The sequence below is a fragment of the Oncorhynchus mykiss genome, chromosome 30 (assembly GCF_013265735.2).
Source record: "Oncorhynchus mykiss isolate Arlee chromosome 30, USDA_OmykA_1.1, whole genome shotgun sequence".
Taxonomy (NCBI): domain Eukaryota; kingdom Metazoa; phylum Chordata; class Actinopteri; order Salmoniformes; family Salmonidae; genus Oncorhynchus; species Oncorhynchus mykiss.
In genome coordinates this window covers 45,650,534-45,674,954 of record NC_050570.1, presented here as the reverse complement: position 1 = coordinate 45,674,954, position 24,421 = coordinate 45,650,534, and the positions used below count along the sequence as shown (strand labels likewise).

Below are 24,421 nucleotides of genomic sequence, written 5' to 3'. Positions count from 1 at the left end.
AACAAAACTAAAATGATATTGAAACAAAACCATTTTAAAACTCAACTGCAATAGAGCATGCTGGAAAATATGATAATGATGGGTGTGGTCAGGCCAGTTTGACCAACTTAACCAGGTTGGACCTGCATAGAACAGCATGGACCAGCTTGGTCACCACCATACCACTGTCCAAAACACAGTGAATGTTGGTCACCAGTGTCCAAAACACAGTGAAGGCTGGTCACCAGCTTCACCAGCTAGACCACACAACAAAAATATTTTGAAATGTGGTTGTTCTCTTGTTATGTCAGTCACTGACAGTCACTCAATTAGCAATGTCAGACAACAGTTTTTTGATTGGTAAGTTAGTCTAGCCAGCTATCTAAACATGTCGAATACCGACCAGGCAAGCAGGACACGTGCCCATGGGCCCTGACCTTTGGGGGCCCACATTGATTGTATTAGTCACTCTAATTCAGATATCATATATCATATTAACATGGCATGAGTCATGGAAAAATGTGTAGAATTGCAGAAAATATGCGTTAAAACGGCAACATTTCTCTATGCCCCATGGCAAAATGTGTAGAATTGCCGGAAATGTACATTTTCTATCCGCCATGGGGGCCCTCTTGCTTAGGGCCCCCAAAAAGCTAGGGCCGGCCCTTGCTACTGCTATAATGCATTTAGTTAAGAGAGTTAAGTAGTCTATCTGCACAAATAGATTGATCGCACAAATCAGTTGACTTCATGTGTGGGTATAGCTCTGGGTACGCCACTTTGTTTTGTGGCCCCCACATCAAAGTTGCCCATCGCTGAGTTAGACCAGCTTGACCAGCTAGACCATGCTGGTCAGACCAGCTTGACCAGCCTCTGAACAGTACTGACCAGTTATAGACTTTCATGGACCAGCATAAAACAGCATGGACCAGCTTGAAATGTGTGCTGTTTTTTCTCAGTAGGGATGTTATTTTATACATCGGTGCAAGATGTATAAAATACGTTCAAATACCCTGTGTAAATAAGCTCTATTAGAGTTGCTGTCTCGTGGACAAACTAACTACGTACCATAGAGCTGTCATGATACCACAAGATGAGTGAGATAATGAGCAGCATTAGTTACAGTAGTTTGGACATGTCTGTAACTTGCAAAGAGTGAGGGTGGAGCTCTTCTTTCCAGTTCCAAACCTCATTCTATCTCTTCTCTTAACATGTATGGAACCAGAACTTAATCGAGCATCTGACCAAGACTTTAGTTCTGGGTTAATAACCAAGATTATATTCAAGTTAACACTGCAACTATGAGAATGCCACAGTGTATTTAGTGATCTTTGTTGACTGGTGTTTTGGCTCACTGCCAAAACTGCTTGTTTCTACAGCACCAACTTGCGAGTTGGTCATCTCCCGCTCGTACAGTGTATGTGCAGCCAGGATCTATAGAGAGAGTAAGGCCTCTGCTTTCTCTCTGTTTGCCGTACTGGTGTGTGCTTGTGTGTTTGCCATTTCACTGGCTGTGCTTGTTTCGGGAGGCGGGGTTAGGGCTGTATTTGCGAACCCACTGAAGCTCATAGCAAACTGTTAGTAAATTATTTTCAAGAAGAGAGACACAGAAGCCCAGCTAGCCTGTAGTTTCAAATAGAGGTTGCGAACACATTTTTTCAACGCTGCAGGAGCTGTGTTGGTGGGAGTGTTGCTGCTCTGTCGTCTCTCCGCAGCCAACTAGCTGGTGCCCTGCAGGGATTCCTCCCTGAAGGGGTCTCCACATTCCCTGGATAATGGAGTTAGTAGGATGCTTCAGGATGACTTAGTGGATGTTCCTATTCTTCACCCTACCAAGCAACTATGTAGGCATGTCACTCGCCGTGGAGGTTGAAAGCAGCAGCCTTCTGGCAATAAGGGCCCCCTTGGCTGTGGTAAGCCTGGATCGGATACATACTTCAAACAACTTTGCCGCCCTAGATCCAGAGGTTCCGACACCTTCATCCCTGGGGGCTTCCACTTCGAGATCAGATCTGGAGGTACCTGCGTCTTCGTCCCATGTTCTGTCTCCCTCTCTGGTGGCTTCTACCTCAGGTTCAGATCTTCAGAGCTCCCCCCTTCGTTGGACCATGAGGGTGTCTGGGCGAAAGAAAGTCCAGACCTCCACAGATATTTCACCAGCTGTCATCATCGACAGCTCTATGGTGAGAAACATCTCGGTTCCTGGGGCAAAAACTCTGTGCTATCATGAGTACAGGACATTGCAAGCATGAGCATGAGTACAGGACATTACAAGACTGCTTCCTACCATTCTCCGACAGCTGTCGGGGGCTGACGTTGTCGTAGTCCATGTTGGATCAAATGACACATATTAGGAGGGCTAGCTCGGAACGGCTGAAAATGGATTTTGAAGAACTGATTCTAGCTCTGAAAGATTCCAAAAAGCGGCCAATTATTCCAAGCCCGGTAACACCGCTGGGCCACGGCTGTGAAAGATTCAGGAGGCTACTGGCATTTACACACCTGGCTAAAATACTACTGTAGATCTGTTGCCATAACTTTTATAGATAACTTTGACACCTTTTGGAAACAGAAGATGCTCTACAGGAATGACTCTATCCTAATCATCTTGCCTCCTGGACCCTGTCCAAGCATTTCAAGGCTGCGTTGAGACAATGACGTATCAGTGACCCAAGCCCTGCTCAGATAATCCCTACCATTGTGTCGTTGAGTTGTTGTAGTGATGCTGCAAATGTGCATTGTCCCAGGGGTGTTGGCAGTCATAAGAGAGTAACCTGATTTATGTCCCTCTAACTCCCCTCAATGCCTCTGTCAATCCTATGGCTATGCAGTCCTATGCAGTATTAATGCACCTATGAACCTGAGATATACTGTTAGCACTGAGGAGGTTTGCCCTAGTAGGAAGTCCACAGTGCATTATCAGCTCAAACATATCACCGTCATGTCTACCTCTGATAAGTCTCCCAGTAAAGCAATAAAACAATCAAGAATTCCAGAAAAGTGCTAAAAATAGCCCACATTAAACTGGTCCCCGGCTACCTTCAGACTAGTCTTGTGAGGGTTATGGGCATCCTAGAGCATAACAACCGACAGGTACGTGTGTGTTAAAGACTCTCCTTTTCATAGAGAGGTCATATTAGTGTTTGGACGCTACAGACAGATTGGCAGATTGGCTGTACCGACGTCAAACGAGTCCTGTGACGCTTGTGGGGGTCGTAGAGCAAAACTGAGAACAATATCATGTTCATGACAGTCTCATGAGTGTCATCTCTCCATAGATGGGGTTGTTGGCCAAGTAGTTTGGACGCTACATCAATTTTTTACTATGCAAATTAGTATTCCGCTACCCAAGAATAGCAAAGGATCCTTTACTGGCTCAAACAGCCAACCAATCAGCCTGTTAATCACCCTTAGTAAACATTTGGGGAACAAATGCTATTTCACAGTAAACAAATTAACAACAGCATGTTTATAGGGGAGGGGCATTCAATATGTATGGCACTTACACAAATCACTGATGATTGGCTGAGAGAAATTGATAATAAAAAGTTTGTGGGATCTGTTTTGTTATACTTCAGTGCAGCTTTTGATTATCGATCATAATCTGTAGCTGGAAAAGCATATGTGTTATGGCTTTACATCCCCTGCTGTATTGTGGATCGAGTGTTACCTGTCTAACAGAATACAGAGGGTGTTCTTTAATGGAAGCCAATCCAACATAATCCAGTTAGTCAGGCATTCCCCAGGGCAGCGGTCTAGGTTTCAGAATATGTGGCAAGAATTAAGTTAGTCCTAAATATTTCAAAAATGTTAAGCATTGTATTTGGAACACATCATTCACTAAACGCTAAACCTTGTTGAAAAATATTGATGCAACAGTAGCTAAAATGGGGAGAGTCCATAATCTGTCCAAAATAATGCGCTGCTCTGACTTATTAAGAACACTATCAACAAGGCAGGTCCTACAGGCCCTAGTTTTGTTGCACCTGGATTACTGTCCAGTCGTGTAGTCAGGCACCACGGGAATTAGGAAAATTACAATTGGCCCAGAACAGGGCAGCACGGCTGGCCCTTAAATGTACACAGAGAGCTAACATTAATAATATGTCAATCTCTCCTGGTTCAAAGTAGAGGAGAGATTGTCTTCATCACTACTTTGTGAGAGGTATGACATGTGAGAGGTATTGTGAGAGGTTGTTAAATGCACTGAGCTGTCTTTTCAAACTACTAGCACACAGCTCAGACACCCATGCATATCCCACAAGACATGCCACCAGAGGTCTCTCACAGTCTCACAGGTCTCTCACAGTCCCCAAGTCCAGAACAGCTGCACCATCGAGCGAATGCTGACTGGTTGCATCACTGCCTCGGAGGCCAAGCAGTTGCCATACGATCGCAAGGCACTACAGAGGGTAGTGCGCATGGCCCAGTACATCACTGGGGCCAAGCTTCCTGCTATCCAGGACCTCTATACTTGGCGGTGTCAGAGGAAGGCCATAAAAATTGTCAAAGACTCCAGTCACCCTAATATTGGACTGTTCTCTCTGCTACACAGCATGGCAAGCGGTTCCGGAGCGCCAAGTCTAGGTCCAAGAGGCTTCTAAACAGCTTCTACCCACAACGCATAAGACTCCTGAACATGTAATCAAATGGCTACTCAGACTATTTGCCTTGCCCCTCCCCCTTTACACTGCTGCTACTCTCTGTTATTTTAGTCACCTTAAAAACCTCTTAGCTGTCACAACTTCCACTGAAGTCGGGTCCTCTACTTGTTCGGGCGGTGCTCGGCGGTCGGCGTCGCCGGTCTTCTAGCCATCATCGATCCACTTTTCATTTTCCATGTGTTTTGTCTTCTTTTTCCTGGTTTCAATTCCCTCAATCATTTGTTGTATATGTAACCATCTGTTTCCCCCATGTCTTTGTGTGGGATTGTTTATTGTAAGTGCTTGTGCATGTCTTGTTTGGTGCGCGACGGGTTTTTGTACCCAATTATTATTGTTATTTTTATGCTGTGGGTTTTGCTTTTAAACTGTTCCGGCTATTACCAAGTTCTGCTCTCCTGCGTCTGACTTCCCTGCCACCGATTACATTAGGGCACGGATCCCGCTAGCGGGATCAAATTCGACACATCCGGTGAAATTGCAGAGCGCCAAATTCAAAATATATTTTTTTAATATTAAACATTCATGGAATAGAAGTGTCTTACATCATTCAAAAGCTTAGAATCTTGGTAATCGAACTGCGTTGTCAGATTTCAAAAAGGCTTTATGTCGAAAGCATAGCATTCGATTATCTGAGGACAGTGTCCCACGTCAACATATTTTTCAAACCAGCACAGGCATCACAAAATCACAAATGGCGATAAAATAAATCACTTATCTTTGAAGATCTTCCTCTGTTTGCAATCCCAAGGGTCCCAGCTACACAATGAATGGTTGGTTTGTTCGATAAAGTCCTTCTTTATATCCAATAAAGTCTGTTTAGTTGGCGCCATTGATTTCAGTAATCCACTCGTTCAACATGCATACAAAGGAATCCAAAAAGTTACTGGTAATGTTTGTCCAAACAAGTCAAACAATGTTTCTAATTAATCCTCAGGTACTCTAATATCGAAATAAACAATAATATTTAATACAGAGATTAGTATGTTCAATAGGGAAGATAAATAACTAAGAGCGTGCCACAAGTTTACTTTCCTAATGAGGGACACCTTGGATACACTACAACTACTGGTTCGTTTTTCAAGAAACAAGCCAGAAACCTTGTATAAAGACTGTTGACATCTAGTGGAAGCCATAGGTACTGCAAGAAATTCTGGATGTATTTTCCTATGATATTTGCTTGCCATATCAGTTCTGTTATACTCACAGACATTATTTTAACAGTTTTAGAACCTTCAGGGTGTTTTTTATCCAATTCTACCAGTTATATGCATATCCAAGCTTCTGAGCCTGACAGGCCTGTTTACTTTGGGCAGGTCAGACAGGTGGATATTCAGGAAAATAGACCATGCGCTAACCCTACCTATAAAGTACATATTACCTCAATTACCTCGACTAACCGGTGTCCCCGCACATTGACTCTGTACCGATACCACCAGTATATAGCCTCGCTATTGTTATTTTACTGCTGCTATTAATTATTTGTTACTTTGATTTCTTTTTCTTCTCATTATTTTTTGGGGTGGTGTTCAAAAAATAATAATATACATTTTAAACTGCATTGTTGGTTAGGGCTTGTATAAATAAGCGTTTCAGTCTCGTATTTGAAGCATGTGACAAATACAATTTTATTTGAGACTATGGGATGAGCACAGTACTACATAGAGCCATGACCACATGGAACTCTATTCCACATCAAGTAACTCATGCAAGCAGTAAAATCTGATTTGAAAACAGATAGATATACACCTTATGGAACAGCGGGGACTGTGAAGAGACACTCACACAGGCACAGACACATGCATTCACACACACACATGATAACATACGCACAACACACACATGGATTTTCTGTTGTAGATATGTGGTAGTAGAGTAGCGGCCTTGGCAGCAGCTAATGAGAATCCATAATAAAATCAAATACCATGGTTAAACGTCTTGACGGAATAACCTCTCTCCCTTCACTCTTCTTTTCTCCCTTCTTTCCTTCCTTTCATCTTTCCTTCCTTTCTACCATCCTTCCTTCCTACCTGCTATTCTTCCTCCATCTGCACCCCCTTTCTCCCCACCTGCATACAAAGCTCTCCCCCGCCCTCCATTTGGCAAATCTGACCATAATTCTATCCTCCTGATTCCTGCTTACAAGCGAAAACTAAAGCACCAGTGACTTGCTCAATACGGAAATGGTCAGATGGCGCGAATGCTACACTACAGGACTGTTTTGCTATTACAGACTGGAATATGTTCCGGGATTCATGCAATGGCATTGAGGAGTACACCACCTCAGTCATCGTCCCCACAGTGACTGTACATACATATCCCAACCAGAAGCCAAGGATTACAGGCAACATCCACATTGAGCTAAAGGCTAGAGCTGCCACTTTCAAGGAGCAGGAGACTAATCCAGACACTTATAAGAAATCCCGCTATGCCCTCAGACGAACCATTAAGCAAGCAAAGCGTCAATACAGGATTCAGATTGAATCCTACCACGTGGACTACAGGAAAAAGTGGGCCGAACAGGCCCCATTACCATTGACGTGGCTGTAGTGGAGGGGGTTCGAGAGTTTCAAGTTCCTTGCTGTCCACATCACCAAGGAACTATCATGGTCCAAACATACCAAGACAGTTGTGAAAAGGGCAAGACAACACCTTTCCCCCTCAGGAGACTGAAAAGATTTGGCATGGGTCCCCAGAACCTCAAAAGGTTCAACAGCTGCACCATCAAAATCATCCTGACCGGTTGCATCACCGCCTAGTATGGCAACTGCTTGGCATCTGACCGTAAGGCTCTAAAGAGGGTAATGCAAATGGCCCAGTACATCACTGGGGCCAAGCTTTCTGCCATCCAGGTCCTACATAATAGGCGGTGTCAGAGGAAAGCCCATAAAATTGTCAGAGACTCCAGTCACCCCATTTATAGACTGTTTTCTCTGCTACCGCATGGCAAGCGGCACCGGAGCGCCAAGTCTAGGACCAAGAGTCTCCTCAACAGCTTCTACACCCAAGCCATAAGACTGCTGAACAATTAGTAAAATTGCCACCGGACAATTTACATTGACCCTCCCCCTCCCTTTTGTACACTGCTGCTACTCGCTGTTTATTATCTATGCATAGTCACTTCACCCCCACCTACATGTTCAAATGACCTCAAATAACCTGTACCCCTGCACACTGAATCGGTACCGGTGCCCCCTGTATATAACCTCATTATTGTTATTCTTATTGTGTTACTTTTTTATTATTACTTTTTATTTTAGTCTACTTGGTAAATATTTTCTTAACTCTTCTTGAACAGTACTGTCGGTTACGGGCTTGTAAGTAAGCATTTCTCGGTAAAGTCTACACTTGTTGTATTCTGCGCATGTGACAAATGAAGTTTGATTTGATTTCCGCCTCTCTACTCTTCTTTCTTCCCCTCCATCCTTTATTCTCCCTCTTTGTCAGGCTGATTGTGCGAAGCGGAAACAACTCCATGGCTCCGTTGCTGTTTGACTCAGACCTGGACGATGTTCCAGAGCGTGGTATCGTGAGTGAGGGCTTCATACTCTATCTGGAGCTCACGGCCGACTCCTCTTTCATCCCGCTACTGCTAGCTCTGCGCTATGAAGGTAAGACCTTAAAATGCTCCCAGCATCAGTACACAGTTCTCTTGTCTCTTTCTCACTCTTAATTGTTAATTGACTGTGCAGTACAGTCACTGCTGCTTGCTTTAGTTTAGGGCTGTTGTCACGTTCTGACCTCTATTTCCTTTGTTTTGTATGTAGTTAGTATGGTCAGGGCGTGAGTTGGGTGGGCAGTCTATGTTTGTTTTTCTATGATTTGGGTATTTCTATGTTTCGGCCTAGTATGGTTCTCAATCAGAGGCAGGTGTCATTAGTTGTCTCTGATTGAGAATCATACTTAGGTAGCCTGGGTTTCACTGTGTGTTTGTGGGTGATTGTTCCTGTCACTGTGTTTGTTGTCACAGGATAGGACTGTTTTGCGTTTGCACATTTCTTGTTTTTGTTAGTTTGTTCATGTGTAGGGATTTATTAAAACATGAATAACCACCACGCTGCGCTTTGGTCCGCCTCTACTCCACAACAAGAGAACCGTTACAGAATCACCCACCACAACAGGACCAAGCGGTGTGGTAATGGGCAACGGAAAAAGCAGCAGCAGGAGCAGCGCGAGGAGGTATGGACATGGGAGGAGGAATTAGACGGAAGAGGACCCTGGGCTCAGCCAGGAGAATATCGCCGTCCCAAAGAAGAACTGGAGGCGGCGAAAGCGGAGAGGCGCTGGTATGAGGAGGCAGCGCGGCGTCGTGGATGGAGGCCCGGGAGTCAGCCCCAAAAATTTCTTGGGGGGGGGCTAACAGGGAGTATGGCTACGCCAGGTAGGAGACCTGAGCCAACTTCCTGTGGTTACCGGGGGGCTGGAGAGACCGGGCAGGCACCGTGTTATGCTGTGGAGCGCACGGTGTCCCCAGTGCGGGTGCACAGCCCGGTGCGGTACATTCCAGCTCCGCGTATCGGCCGGGCTAGAGTGGGCATCGAGCCAAGTGCCATGAAGCCGGCTCTACGCATCTGGTCTCCAGTGCGTCTCCTTGGGCCGGCTTACATGGCACCAGCCTTGCGCACGGTGTCCCCGGTTCGCCTGCATAGCCCAGTGCGGGCTATTCCACCTCGCCGCACTGGCAGGGCGACCGGGACCATTCAACCGGGTAAGGTTGGGCAGGCTCGGTGCTCAAGAGCTCCAGTGCGCCTGCACGGCCCGGTCTATCCGTCACCACCTCCACACCCCAGCCCTCCGGTGGCAGCTCCCCGTACCAGGCTGTCTCTCCGGCCCATCCGTCCAGAGCCTTCCTCCTCTCCAGCCGTGCCGGAGCCTCCCGCCTGTCCGGCGCCTCTGCCGGAGCCTCCCGCCTGTCCGGCGCCTCTGCCGGAGCCTCCCGCCTGTCCGGCGCCTCTGCCGGAGCCTCCCGCCTGTCCGGCGCCTCTGCCGGAGCCTCCCGCCTGTCCGGCGCCTCTGCCGGAGCCTCCCGCCTGTCCGGCGCCTCTGCCGGAGCCTCCCGCCTGTCCGGCGCCTCTGCCGGAGCCTCCCGCCTGTCCGGCGCCTCTGCCGGAGCTTCCCGTCTGCCCGGCGCCTCTGCCGGAGCTTCGCGTCTGCCCGGCGCCATCGGAGCTTCCCGTCTGCCCAGCGCCGCCAGCGCCGCCCGTCTGCCCAGCGCCGCCAGCGCCGCCCGTCTGCCCAGCGCCGCCAGTGCCGCCCGTCTGCCCAGCGCCGCCAGTGCCGCCCGTCTGCCCAGCGCCGCCAATGCCGCCCGTCTGCCAGGGGCCGCCAGTGCCGCCAGTCAGCCAGGGGCCGCCAGTGCCGCCAGTCAGCCAGGGGCCGCCAGTGCCGCCAGTCAACCAGGGGCCGCCAGTGCCGCCAGTCAGCCCAGCGCCAGCGCCGCCAGTCAACCAGGGGCCGCCAGTGCCGCCAGTCAGCCAGGGGCCGCCAGTCAGCCAGGGGCCGCCAGTGCCGCCAGTCAGCCAGGGGCCGCTAGAGCCCCTCCGCCCGGAGCAGCTGTCCCTCTGTCCCGAGCAGCTGTCCCTCTGTCCCGAGCAGCTGTCCCTCTGTCCCGAGCAGCTGTCCCTCTGTCCCGAGCAGCTGTCCCTCTGTCCCGAGCAGCTGTCCCTCTGTCCCGAGCAGCTGTCCCTCTGTCCCGAGCAGCTGTCCCTCTGTCCCGAGAAGCTGCCCCTCTGTCCCAAGCAGCCCCTCTGTCCAGTGGGGTCATTGAGAGGGGTGGGCATGGTGAGAAGGCCACAGAGGCGGACAATAAGGCGGACTAAGACAATGGTGAAGTGGGGTCCGCGTCCCGCGCCAGAGCCGCCACCGCGGACAGACGCCCACCCAGACCCTCCCCTATAGGTCAAGGTTTTGCGGCCGGAGTCCGCACCTTTGGGGGGGGGTACTGTCACGTTCTGACCTCTATTTCCTTTGTTTTGTATGTAGTTAGTATGGTCAGGGCGTGAGTTGGGTGGGCAGTCTATGTTTGTTTTTCTATGATTTGGGTATTTCTATGTTTCGGCCTAGTATGGTTCTCAATCAGAGGCAGGTGTCATTAGTTGTCTCTGATTGAGAATCATACTTAGGTAGCCTGGGTTTCACTGTGTGTTTGTGGGTGATTGTTCCTGTCACTGTGTTTGTTGTCACAGGATAGGACTGTTTTGCGTTTGCACATTTCTTGTTTTTGTTAGTTTGTTCATGTGTAGGGATTTATTAAAACATGAATAACCACCACGCTGCGCTTTGGTCCGCTTCTCTTCCTCCTACAGACGAACGCCCTTACAGCTGTCCCCGTCAAAATAAAATCTTGGTTGACCGAGAGTCGTCTTGTTCTTAAGACCAATCGATTGGTCGAAACTTTTAAACGTATTTTTCAATATGTGCTTGAATAAAACCAACTACATATGCACTGAGCTTCTCTGATGGTTTAAGCATACTGTTTGAGTCATTTGTGTGTCTTAATTATTTAATCAAAGGTGTTAAAAACATGACAGCAAGTGCCTGTGTGACTGGCGCACATTGTCTCGCTCTCATCGCATGCATATAACCAAGAGGGCCTGACCTATAGCTTATCATAATCACATCAATACATTTGTTATAACAAACTCCAAACACAGTAAGGTTGACAGCAAAATGGATGAGGAAGACGTGAAAAACGCGAAACGGGCGAATGTTTACTGGAAAATGGGTGAGAGCCTGCTACTATGAGACTTGAATTTGACATCACATGCTTCTTGTTTCCATTGATCATCCTTGAGATGTTTCTACAGCTTGATTGGAATCGACCTGAAGTAAATTAAATTGATTGGACATGATTTGGAAAGGCACACACCTGTCTATATAAGGTCTCACAGTTAACAGTGCATGTCAGAGCAAAAACCAAGCCATGAGTCCGAAGGAATTGTCCGTAGAGCTCCGAGACAGGATTGTGTCGAGGCACATATCTGGGGAAGGGTACCAAAACATTTCTGCAGCATTGAAGTTCCCCAAGAACACAGTGGCCTCCATCATTATTAAATGGAAGAAGTTTGGAACCACCAAGACTTTTTCTAGAGCTGGCCACCCAGCCAAACTGAGCAATCAGGGAGAAGGGCCTTGGTCAGGGAGGTAACCAAGTTCCTCTGTGGAGATGGGAGAACCTTCCATCTCTGCAGCACTCCACCAATCAAGTCTTTATTGTAGAGTGATCAGACAGAAGGCACTCCTCAGTAAAAGGCCTGTGTCAGCCTGCTTGGTGTTTGCCAAATGGCACCTAAAGGACTCTCAGACTATGAGAAACAAGCTTAAACTTTTGGGCCTGAAACCTGGCTCAGGGCCTCAGACTGGTGCAAAGGTTTACCTTCCAAGAGGACAACAACCCCAATCCCATGGTGAATCATGGTGGTGGCAGCATCATGCTGTTTTATTGTTTTTCAGCGGCAGGGACTGGGAGACTAGGCAGGGTTGAGGCAAAGATGAGCAGAGCAAAGTACAGAGAGATCCTTGATGAAAACCTGCCCCAGAGTGCTCAGGGCCTCAGACTGGTGCAAAGGTTTACCTTCCAAGAGGACAACAACCCCAATCCCACAGCCAAGACAAGGCAGGAGTGGCTTCGGGACAAGTCTCTGAATGTCCTTGAGAGAGCCCGGACTTGAACCCAATCAAACATCTCTGGAGAGAAAATAGCTGTGTAGCGACGCTCCCCATCCAACCTGACAGCACTTGAGAGGAACTACAGAGAAGAATGGGAGAAACTCCCCAAATACAGGTAATCTTGTAGCATTATACCCAAGAAGACTCAAGGCTGTAATCGCTGCTAAAGGTGCTTCAATAAAGTACTGAGGAAAGGGTCTGAATACTTATGTAAATGTAATATTTCCCTTTTTCTTAAATATACATTTGCACAAAAAAAATGTTTTTGCTTAGTCATTATGGGGTATTGTGTGTAGATTGATGAGGTGGGATAAAATGTTTTAATTAATTTTAGAATAAAGCTGTAACATAACAAAATGTGGAAAAAGTCAAGGGGTCTGAATACTTCTTGATGGTAAATACTAGGCTATGCGCAGCACTTCGTTCAATTTATTGAATCAGTCATTGTTTTCTTGCTCAAACCGTGAGCAACACCTGTCAAACTCAGATATTTCTCTCAAAACACAGGGACTGGTATTATCAGAGGACCCTGGAGTTTGCCAAAAAGCAGTTGGTTATTCTGGCTGAAATTACTCTCCTGCCATGTACAAGTTACTGACATGGCAGATTCGGACGGGACAAAAATTACAGATATGGTTTTGTGCTTGTGCACATAATTACATTACCCGACCACCCCCTTCTGAATAGGGCAAGGGCTGTTTCCTCGTCTCTGCTGCTGCTGCTGCCTCTGCCGCATTGTTCTTTTTTCTATTATGCACATATTTTAATACACTAATAACATTAGCTTTATTCTTTTTTACATTATTCTTTTTTACATAATATAACCATAAATACAATTTCAGTATCACATGTCTTAAAGTGATGGACTGTGCCATTGCCGTGGCCTCCGCAATGGATTAGTCCAATGATACAGGCGGGAATCAAACAGGTGTCTTGTGCACCATAAAAAAAGAAATCTCGGTCGACCAACAGTCGATAGACCAAACAATCGACTAGTCGACTAAATGGGGTCAGCCCTACTTTGGTTCATCTTATATTATGCTTTATCCTACTTCTCTCTCTTTCTCTCCTCATATTCACATGTGCACACTATTTTATCTCTCTCTCTCGTTCTCTCTCGCTTTCTCTCAGCCTTTGACGGGGAACACTGTTATGAGCCCTACTTGCCCCATGGGAATTTCAGCAGCAGTGACATCACCTTTCCGTTGGGCACCACAGTCATCTTCTCCTGCTCCCCAGGCTTTGTCATGGAGCAGGGCTCCGGGGTCATTGAGTGTGTAGACCCAAGTGATCCACACTGGAATGAGAGTGAGCCTGTGTGTAAAGGTAATACTATTGAATACTGCCATTTCATTATGATAATGTGTTTGTAAAGCCCCTTTCATTCACTAAACAAAAAAAAAGATAATAATACAGTTAATGTTACAATAACTTTTTCACCCCCCCTTCCCTATCTTGCTTTCTATCTTCCGCCCCTAACTCCCACTCTCTCTCTCAGCTTTGTGTGGGGGAGAGTTGACCGATCCCTCCAGCACTGTTCTGTCCCCTGATTGGCCACAGAGCTACTCCAAGGGGCAGGACTGTGTGTGGCAGATCCATGGTAATGAGGAGAAGCGCATCGAACTGGACATCCAGATGTGAGTTTGGCCTCTCCAACACCCAAAAGGCATTATTTTGGTCTTTGAAGCTGTGGTTGGAGCATTGGGAGAGGGAATTGCCTCTGAAACCTCTGAATTGCCTCTTTTGCCTCTGAAACCTCACTGCATAACATGGGCGCTCCCTTTGCATAGTTGTTTTTTTACCACTACACCGGAGGCATATGATGGAGATAGAACTCAAAATAAGAATGTTTGTGCATGTTTTGAAAGGAATATACTTAAAGCATAAAAAAAAGGTTGAACAATGTGAACCTTGCATTTCGTCGCTTCACTGATGACTGCTTCCGTGGCTGGTGTAGTGAGTCTCATTGATTATAATGGGTGCGCTTCAACTGTGACTGACATACATAAAACAAAATATGTGATGCTTCCAGTGAAGTTTTTATTGTAAGGATTAGAAATGACAATGATTGTGAGAATATTTATTTTATGATTCCATTTGAAGAGACATTGTGAAAGCTGTTTTCCTCTCTTCATGTATTTTGTCTCCCTCAAAGTTTGAATATCCGCCACAATGACGTTCTCACCATATTCGATGGTCACGACCTCATGTCCCATGTGATTGGCCAGTACCTGGGGTCACGAGAGCGTTTCCAGGTCGTGTCAGGTGGTTCTGAGGTCACTATTCAGTTCCAGAGTGACCCTGACGATTCCTCCTTTATTCTAAGCCAGGGGTTCCTTATTCACTACCGTGGTACGTACACATACAGGACTTTTACATACAGGACATTACATTCACATAAAGGACATGATATGCAGAACATTGATTGCCCATACATAACATCACACAAATACAATATTTACATTTTCCTGGTGTGTATTCAGTGAGGCAATATGTTAATAACTTTGTAGACATAATATTAACAGACAAGACGTTTACGTATTCTACCTCAATTGTGTGTTCTACACGATTATTTTTCAATCTGAATGTTCTGAACAATCACTTGGTTTATCCTACATCTAATGACATCAACTTCTTTCACATCCAGAGGTAGAGCCTAACGACACCTGCCCTGCCCTCTCTCAAATCGAATTTGGCTGGATTAGCTCCTCCCACACCTCTCCTGTGAGGGGAAGTGTGTTGACCTATCAGTGTCAGCCGGGGTATGACATCAGTGGCTCTGACATCATCACTTGCCAATGGGATCTTTCCTGGAGCAACAGCCCACCCACCTGCATCAAAGGTGAGCTAAAGTGCGTTCCTGCCCGACGACATTACTGACTCATGCCAGATCATATGTTATAGCAATCTGGTGCCCGACGGCACAGTCAATGTGGTATGCAACAATTGGTTGATGCAACGCAACACCTGAGCAGGGGAACACAACCCGAACTTCCAACATTTTGCTCCGTTGCAGATCACTGACTGAGCATACATCTTAGAGGTTGAGTAAGGCTTAGATTCAATCAGATCTACCGTTAACTGGCGATAGCCGACACCCGCAATAGCTGTTTTGGTGGTGTTGGAGGTGGAACTGCATTGGCGTTTTCAAATTGGTGAGCAGCTGCACTTGATAATTGTCATGAAGTCAGATCTGTCCCACTCGCGTTCGATGTTCAGAAAGAGAAAGTGTAAGCTACATAGAAATAAAGACACTCAAATTAAACAAAATCATAAGAATGTTATATATTATTCCAGTGTTCGAACTTGTAAGCAAGGCTATATGGGATTACTCTTAATGCGACTCTGAGCAGCCAATGGCAATGTCTGCGTTAGGTATACGGCCAGGAGACGTTTGTAGATTTGACAGCTCTAACACAGTTCCACCTCCGACGCCGCCCAAACAACCACTTTGCAGATGGTAGCTAAATTGAATAGAGCCTTAGGTCCTTTCAGACACTGAAAGTGAAGATTGCAGAAATAGGTTGCTGGTAAACATTCTGATCATGTTTCCAATTAAAAGTCCCAATATGACATATCACTTTACATTTGTATTTTGGGAGAAATTTACATTTATCCGAATTTGACATGTCATGTTGGAAAAGTGATGTCAAGAGAATAACACACGAGTAAATACACAGCAGGAGTGAGCCACTGTCCACATAAGACGGTAAAGACCCACATCATACCGAGTCCTCATTGGCACTGAATAAACCAACTTATCATCTGACCATATCCTGTGATTTCTTTATTCTGTATCAGCAAAAAATGTATCACTTATACGGTGTGTAGGCTTTTAGCATAGTCCTGCTAACCACTAGCAGCCTTGAAACACATCACTTATTAGCAGTTCAGCACATCTGCATTTCTCGTTCTGTTGCACAAAATCAAGACTTTTACCATCATAGTAGACATTGAACATCGATAACAAAAAAACTCTGTTGTTGGGCAATAGTATAGTGGTTCTTCCTTTAAAAGTTGCGTCATACTACAGCACAGCTTGCAGAGTGCTGCATAAATGTAAGGCACATTAGAGTGCATGAAGTCATATTATTTTACTGTCAGCCATTGTTGTCATTAATGCTACTTTGACCACCAGAGGGCATCTTTGAGAAGTGAAGTTATTGAAATGACATGGGGCTCTAGGCCTAAATCCTGTTTACTGTGGCTGTTTTAGCTTAACTTATTTATTGGCATAATGGCCTACTTCAATATACAGTATATCAATCATTCAATCATTCATTCATTTGTGCATGTCATCACACAACATGCAAGTCATCCAAGTCTTAAAATACAGTCAAGCATTTTAGTTATAAAACCAAATAATTAAACAATAAATGAACAGCATTTGACTGTTTTTTATTATTTTTATTTTATTTATTTCACCTTTATTTAACCAGGTAGGCTAGTTGAGAACAGGTTCTCATTTACAACTGCGACCTGGCCAAGATAAGGCATAGCAGTGTGAACAGACAACACAGAGTTACGCATGGAGTAAACAATAAACAAGCCAATAATACAGTAGGAAAAAACATAGTCTATATACATTGTGTGCAAACGGCATGAGGAGGTAGGCGAATAATTACAATTTAGCAGATTAACACTGGAGTGATAAATGGTCAGATGGTCATGTGCAGGTAGAGATACTGGTGTGCAAAAGAGCAGAAAAGTAAATAAATATAAACAGTATGGGGATGAGGTAGGTAAATTGGGTGGGCTATTTACCGATGGACTATGTACAGCTGCAGCGATCGGTTAGCTGCTCAGATAGCAGATGTTTAAAGTTGGTGAGGGAGATAAAAGTCTCCAACTTCAACGATCGGTGCTAAAGTAGTTGACCACACGCAGATAGGATATTACTTCAAATCCTATTATAACAATTGGATGACTTTGGGTGTTTCAGTAAGCAACAATTTGTTGCCTTCATTAGCCTACTTTATTCCAATATTTATGTCATTCAGGGATATTTATTCCCATAGTAATTCGTTATGGATCAATACAGATGTGGTTAGAAAACAGTGCATTTGGTTGGCTATGCAAAGAGATGGAAGAAGTGATATGCCTCGCAAACATCCATTAATACCGTTAAAGTCTCAATGAATAAAACGCAACATGTCGGCTAACACGAAACCCAAACCGGCTGCGCGCGTGCACTATTGTGCATGAATTTATTTTGCCTCCCCCACAACAAACGCGATCACAACACGCAGGTTAAAATATCAAAACAAACTCTGAACCAATGCCATTAATTTGGGGACAGGTCGACAACAATTAAACACGTATGGCAATTTAGCTAGTTAGCTTGCACTTGCTAGCTAACGTTAATTAGCTAGCCGAATCGTTTCTAGTCATCGCTCCTCCTTCCAGGCTTTTTCATCTTTGAACTTATATGGTGATTGGCATCTAACTTACACGTTTACCACGACCGGCAAAACATTTTGTCTTTCAATCACTCACGTGGGTATAACCAATGAGGAGATGGCACGTGGGTACCTGCTTCTATAAACCAATGAGGAGATGGGAGAGGCAGGACTTTCAGCGTGATCTGCGTCAGAAATAGGAATGACTTATATTTTAGCCCTTGGCAACGCAGACACTCATTGGCGCACGCGAGCAGTGTGTGTGCAGTAATTGAATAACATGGATTTCTAAATGTATTTTGCGGTGCTCACGCACGCGACGTGTCCGGTCTGGTCAGCATGTTAAGCGATTGAATTCACGAATGCATTTGACTTTTTTAAATAGTGGCTGTACTTGTCACACCCTGATCTGTTGCAATTGTCTTTGTGCTTGTCTCTACCCCCCTCCAGGTGTTGCCCATCTTCCCCATTATCCCTAGTGCATTTATACCTGTGTCCTCTGTTTGCCTGTTGCCAGTTCATTTTGTTCGTCAAGCCTACCAGCGGTTTTCCCCTTGCTCCTGTGTGTTTCTAGTTCCTGTTTTCTAGTTTTCCCGGTTTTTACCATTCTGCAAGCCCCGACCCTGAGCCTGCCTGCAGTTCTGTACCTTTTGGCCTCTTATCTGGATTTACTGACCTTTGCCTGCCCTTGATCTGTCGTTTTGTGTGCCCCCTGTTCTAGTAATAAACTTTTGTTACTTCAACACTGTCTGCATCTGGGACTTCCCTAAATCGTGATAATACAAACTGGCTATGACTGATCCAGCAGACTCAGACCCGCTCCCCAATGCTGTCTCCCTGCTAGAAGCCACCACTGGAAGACACGAAGAGTTACTTCAATGTCTTATGGAGGGACTCCATACCCTGGCAGAGCGCCATGATCAGGCGTACGATACATTGCTGGAGCAATTCTGCACTGAGCAGCGGGTCACACCCGTAATCTCCCAGCCTACGCCAGTGTGCAGAGAACCCCACTTACCTCCACCGGAGCGCCCCGCTGGAGATTCCGGAACCTGCCAGGCTTTTTTCTCCCAGTGCGCCCTCATTTTCGAGCTGCAGCCTTCTCCCTGCAGCCTTGTTCCTCAGACATTCACACCTCCATTACTTTACGAAAATATAGTCAATTTGTGCCACCGTTCAGACTACCAATAGATCCGTGTTCTAACTCCCCCTTGTGATAGGCCCAAAAATGCTATTTTACAGTAAACAAATTGACAAGATAATGTCAGCATGCTTATAGGGAAGGACACTCAACAAGCACAGCACTTACACAAATGACTGATGATTGGCTGAGAGAAATTGATGATAAAATGAACGTGAGGGCTGTCCTGTTAGCTGTCTTGTTAGACTTCAGTGCAGCTTTTGACATTATCTATCATAGTCTGCTGCTGGAAAAACATATATGTTATGACTTTACTCCCCCTGCTATAATGTGGATAAAGAGTTACTTGTTTAACAGAACACAGAGAGTGTTCTTTAATGGAAGCCTCTCAAACATAATCCAGGTAGAAGCAGGAATTCCCCAGGGTAGCTCTTTAGGCCCATTGCTATACTAACAACATGCCACTGGCTTTGAGCAAGGCCAGTGTGTTTATGTATGTGGATCACTCAACACGTCAGCTACTACAGTGAATGAAATGACTGCAACACTTAGCAAAGAGCTGCAGTTTCGGAATGACTAGCAAGGAATAAGTTAGTCCTAAATATTTCCAAAACTAAAAGCATTGTATTTGGGACAATTACTAAACCGTAAACCTCAACTACATCTTGTAATGAATAATGTGGAAATCGAGCAAGTTGAGGTGACTAAACTGCTTGGAATTACCCTGGATTGTAAACTGTCATGGTCAAAACATATCGATACCACAGTAGCTAAGATGGGGAGAAGTCTGTCCATAATAAAGCACTGCTCTGCATTCTTAACACTATCAACAAGGCAGGTCCTACAGGCCCTGATTTTGTTGCATATGGACTACTGTTAAGTCGTGTGGTCAGGTGCCACAAAGAGAAACTTGGGAAAATTGCAATTGGCCCCGAACAGGGCAGCACGGATGACCCTTGGATGTACACAGAGAGCTAATATTGATAATATGCATGTCAATCTCTCCTGGCTGAAAGTGGAGGAGAGATTGACTTCATGAATACTTTTATTTATGAGAGGTTGAATGTTGAATGCACCGAGCTCTCTGTCTAAGCTACTGGCACACAGCTCAGACACCCATGCATATCCGACAATACATGCCACAAGAGGTCTCTTCACAGTCCTCAAGTCCAGAACAGACTGTAGGAGGCACACAGTACTACATAGAGCATTTAGTACTGTAGATATGTGGTAGTGGTGGAGTAGGGGCCTCAATTGTATAAACTGCCTCAATTTTGCTGGACCCCAGGAAGAGTAGCTGCTACTTTGGCATAATAAATACATAATACAAATGCACCATCCAAAGTTCAAATGCTTAAATCATCAGTTATTTTTTATGCAGTCTATAGATCAACCTGTACTTAGTTTTAGAAATACCTTATTTACATAAGTATTCATAAGTATTCAGACCATTGAAATTGAGCTCAGGTGCATCCTGTTTCCTTTGATCATCCTTGAGATGTTTCTACAACTTGATTGGAGTCCACCTGTGGTAAATTCAATTGATTGAACATGATTTGGAAATGCACACACCTGTCTATATAAGGTCCCACAGTTGACAGTGCATGTCAGAGCAAAAACCAAGCCATGAGGTCGAAGCAATTGTCCGTAGAGCTCTGAGACAGGATTGTGTCGAGGCACAGATCTGGGGAAGGCTACCAAAAAATGTCTGCAGCATTGAAGTTCCCCGCGAACACAGTTTTCTCCATCATTCTTAAATGGAAGAAGTTTGGAACCACCAAGACTCTTCCTGGAGCTGGCCGCCCAGCCAAACTGAGGATTCGGGGGAGAAGGGCCTTAGTCAGGGAAGTGACCAAGATGGTCACTCTGACAGAGCTCCAGAGTGCTTCTGTGGAGATGGGAGAACCTTCCAGAAGGACAACCATCTCTGCAGATCTCCACCAGTCAGGCCTTTTTGGTAGAGTGGCCAGAAAGAAGCCTCAGTAAAAGGCACATGACAGCCCGCTTGGAGTTTGCCAAAAGGCACCTAAAGGACCCTCAGACCATGAGAAACAAGATTCTCTGGTCTGATGAAACCAAGATTGACCTTTTGGCCTGATAGCCATGTCTAACGCTCATCACCTGGCCAATACCATCCTTTCGGTGAAGCATTCTGGTGGTAGCATCATGCTGTGGGTTTGTTTTTCAGCGGCAGTCAAGGGAAAGATGAACAGAGAAAAGTACAGAGACATCCTTGATGAAAACCTGCTCAAGAGCGCTCAGGACCTCAGACTGGGGCAAATGTTCATACCCAAGAAGACTCAAAGCTGTAATCGCTGCCAAAGGTGTTTCAACAATGTACTGAATAAAGGGTCTTAATACTCACGTACGTAAATGTGATATTTCAGCTTTTTATTTTCAAAAAACCTCTTTTTGCTTTGTCGTGATGGGATATTGTGTGTAGATTGATGATTGGAAAAACGATTTAATCCATTTTAGAATAAGGCTGTAACGTAACAAAATGTGGAAAAAGTCAAGGTTGTCTGAATACTTTCCGAATGCACTGTATTGTGCAACCTTCCATTTAAGGATCATTACTTACTGTACAAACAACAGCTGCAAATCCCAATAAAATGGTATTGCATTTTGAAGTTTAATTTCCTTGCTTTGTCCAACAACACTATTGTCTAGCAAATACATTTTGTGGTTCAGAGTGCACTATTTATTTCGTTTCATAGTGCAACAGTTTGCTAGCAAGTTTCTCAAACTGGCTTTAGCCATGAGTGGAGCAGGGTGGTTGACATGGGTTCAAATACTCTATATGAAAAATTAAAAAATATGTTTTTGGCCATTGGTCTGAAACCGAAAAAGAAAGTCAAGTCAAGAGCACTACAATGCTAGCTCTACCAAGATTTTCCAGCACACAGCTTTGACCTACTATTATACTTTAAACAATGAATAGGCATGTTGCTTAGGATTTAAACCTCACCAAACCTGGCAGTGCCGTCTGGAGATTATAAGAGTACCTGGCCATTAAGGCGAGATCGTTCTTCAAGATGATCAAATGTTCATAGATGACCAACAGGGTCAAATAATAATCAGTGGTTGTAGAGGGTGCAACAGGTCAGCACCTCAGGAGTAAATGTCAGTTGGCTTTTCATAGCTGAGCATTCAGAGGTGGAGAAAGCAGGTGCGGTAGAGAGAGCGAGGGGGAGGGAGAGAGAGAGGGTCAAAAACAACAGGTGAGGTACAAGGTAACAGGTCAGGGTTCCATAGCCGCAGGCAGAACAGTTGAAACTGGAGCAGCAGCACGACAAGGTAGCACGTCTGGTGAACAGGTCAGGGTTCCATAGCCACAGGCAAAACAGCAGAAACTGGATCAGCAGTACGATCAGGTGGACTAGGGACAGCCAGGAGTCATCAGGCCAGGTAGTCCTGAGGAATATACCTAGGGCTCAGGTCCTGAGAGAGGGGGCGAGAGGGAGAGATATGCCTTCAGAAAGTATTAACAGCTCTTGCTAACGAAGAAAAGAGCACAGACTGAATATTTCCCAAATAAATTATATTTATTTAATATTTTTATGAAGCTACAACATTTACACGAGATAAATGTGAACACAGTGGTGCTGTTGACCTTAGGGTGTTTTAAAACCCTCTAGAGTCGATTGACACACCCAGTGACATCATTTTGCTCCTTGTGTGTTTATGCTCGACTTACCGTTTCTTAACATGGGTCTTGTGAAAGTGTCCTTTTTCTACACACGATAGGATCTGGACAAGAAATCACCAATATCGAAAGGGGAGACTCATGAACAAGAAGGGTTGTTCTGCTTTACAACGCACACAAGCTTCAGGGGAAGCGTCTGTAGGTAACCCAGTACCGGGCTGTAAAAATAGTTCAAAGGTAATGGGGGGTAAACTGTTTCACGAATAACGTGACCAATTTTGTTTGATTTTTTCTATCTCATCTATAGGAGAGACACTTCAAAACCTTGTTATTTATTATGGGCTCTAGCAGTTTCTATGGGCTCGATGTTTTGTCAAATAAAAAATATATATAATTTTTGTATACCTACAGGCGTCCTAAAATTCCAAATCAAATGGCTAAATGATGAAACATTGCTAGCTTAGTAGATATTGCGGTCTTATTGCTAATTTACATGAGCCAAGTGATAACTGACAGAGTTGTGGACTCAAGTCACATTGGTTTGTTTTTTACCCTTATTTTACCAGTTAAGTTGACTGAGAACACATTCTCATTTACAGCAACGACCTGCTGTAAAGGGGAGAGGGGGGGGGGGGGGGTGAATGAGCCAATTGTAAGCTGGGAATGATTAGGTGACCATGATTTAGCCATGAAACTGGGGTTAACACCCCTACTCTTACAATAAGTGCCATGGGTCCTTTTGTGACCACAGAGTCAGGACACCAATTTAACATCCCATCCAAAAGATGGCAACTTACACAGGGCAATGTCCCCAATCACTGCCCTGGAGCATTTTTAAGACCAGAGGAAAAGGGGGCCTCCTACTGGCCGAGTCTAACTCGAGTCACAAATTTTAAGATTTGAGATTCAACTTCACATAAAATAAAATTACTTGACTTGGACTTGAAATTATCTGGCTAGGTTTTGTAATGTTTTGTCACTAATTTTGTGGCACAGAGACTACATAAGAGGTGTCACGCTCACTCTAACCGCAGCCAGAGACAGTAGCCGAAGCAGCGCCCATGCAAAAAAACCTGCAGCAGATTGGCTAGTGAAATGCACACTCGGCTCGATGATTTGACCAGCAAACTGTCAATCATCACAGAGCTAGCGAACCAGGTGAGCAGAACAGATTGCTGATTTGCTGTAGGATCTGGTGCAGAGCAAATGTCAAATTATAGGAAGAGAGGATTGCCATAATAAATACATATGCAGCTCCAAAAATTGTTTGGTGATCAAGAATATTAACTGTTTGTTTTGCAAGCTCATCAGCAATGGGGGCAACAATTACTAGCATAGGCAGACTGGTATTTTGGTATGTAACAATTGCTTGAAATTGATCATTTACATATGAAGCTTGCATTTGGAATTTGTTTAAAATGTATTCTTATTGTGGCAGCATAGGCACGGCTCTTCAGTTGTGCTCTCCAAACTACCGCCAATGGAGAATGTTTAATTTCTCTTGTTTAAATCTAATACAGCAATAATTGCAAACTTTTCTTCTTCATTCCATCCCCATACCGTTTATTGCAAATAAATCTACACACTGAGCACGTCAACCTGCCTTGCCTTCTGCTGATTTCATGCCCTTACTACTGCTACATGGTCACAATTACATAGGCTAATCAAAATGTGTAAACAAATACATGTAAATGTAGACAAACTAATGAAAGGGGCTGTCTGGTGGCCTCAATAAATAGACAAAGATTTGTAGTTGAACAAGTCGTTGCATGTTTAGATTTATTTTTTACTTGACTTGAGACTTGACTTGAAAACTTGTGACTCGACTAGACTTGACTTGGTCTTAGAATGCACAGCTTGGACTTCACTCGAGTCTTGACCCATTCTTCTTGGGACTCGACTTGAGACTTGCTTGTGACTCGAACAA

At 45.0% G+C, this 24,421-nt stretch overlaps 1 protein-coding gene across 4 annotated transcripts in view; it reads left to right on the top strand.

Annotated features, from left to right (window-relative positions):
* LOC110521927 (seizure protein 6 homolog) overlaps window positions 1–24,421 on the top strand; it is an 86,774-nt gene that overhangs the window by 47,663 nt on the left and 14,690 nt on the right. For all 4 annotated transcript variants that reach the window (XM_021599901.2, XM_036968850.1, XM_021599900.2 and 1 more), the window contains exons 9-13: window positions 8,088–8,251; window positions 13,440–13,634; window positions 13,807–13,945; window positions 14,464–14,660; window positions 14,956–15,150. In XM_021599901.2, the coding sequence (XP_021455576.1) occupies window positions 8,088–8,251; window positions 13,440–13,634; window positions 13,807–13,945; window positions 14,464–14,660; window positions 14,956–15,150 (890 nt within the window). The remainder of the gene's footprint in view (window positions 1–8,087; window positions 8,252–13,439; window positions 13,635–13,806; window positions 13,946–14,463; window positions 14,661–14,955; window positions 15,151–24,421) is intronic.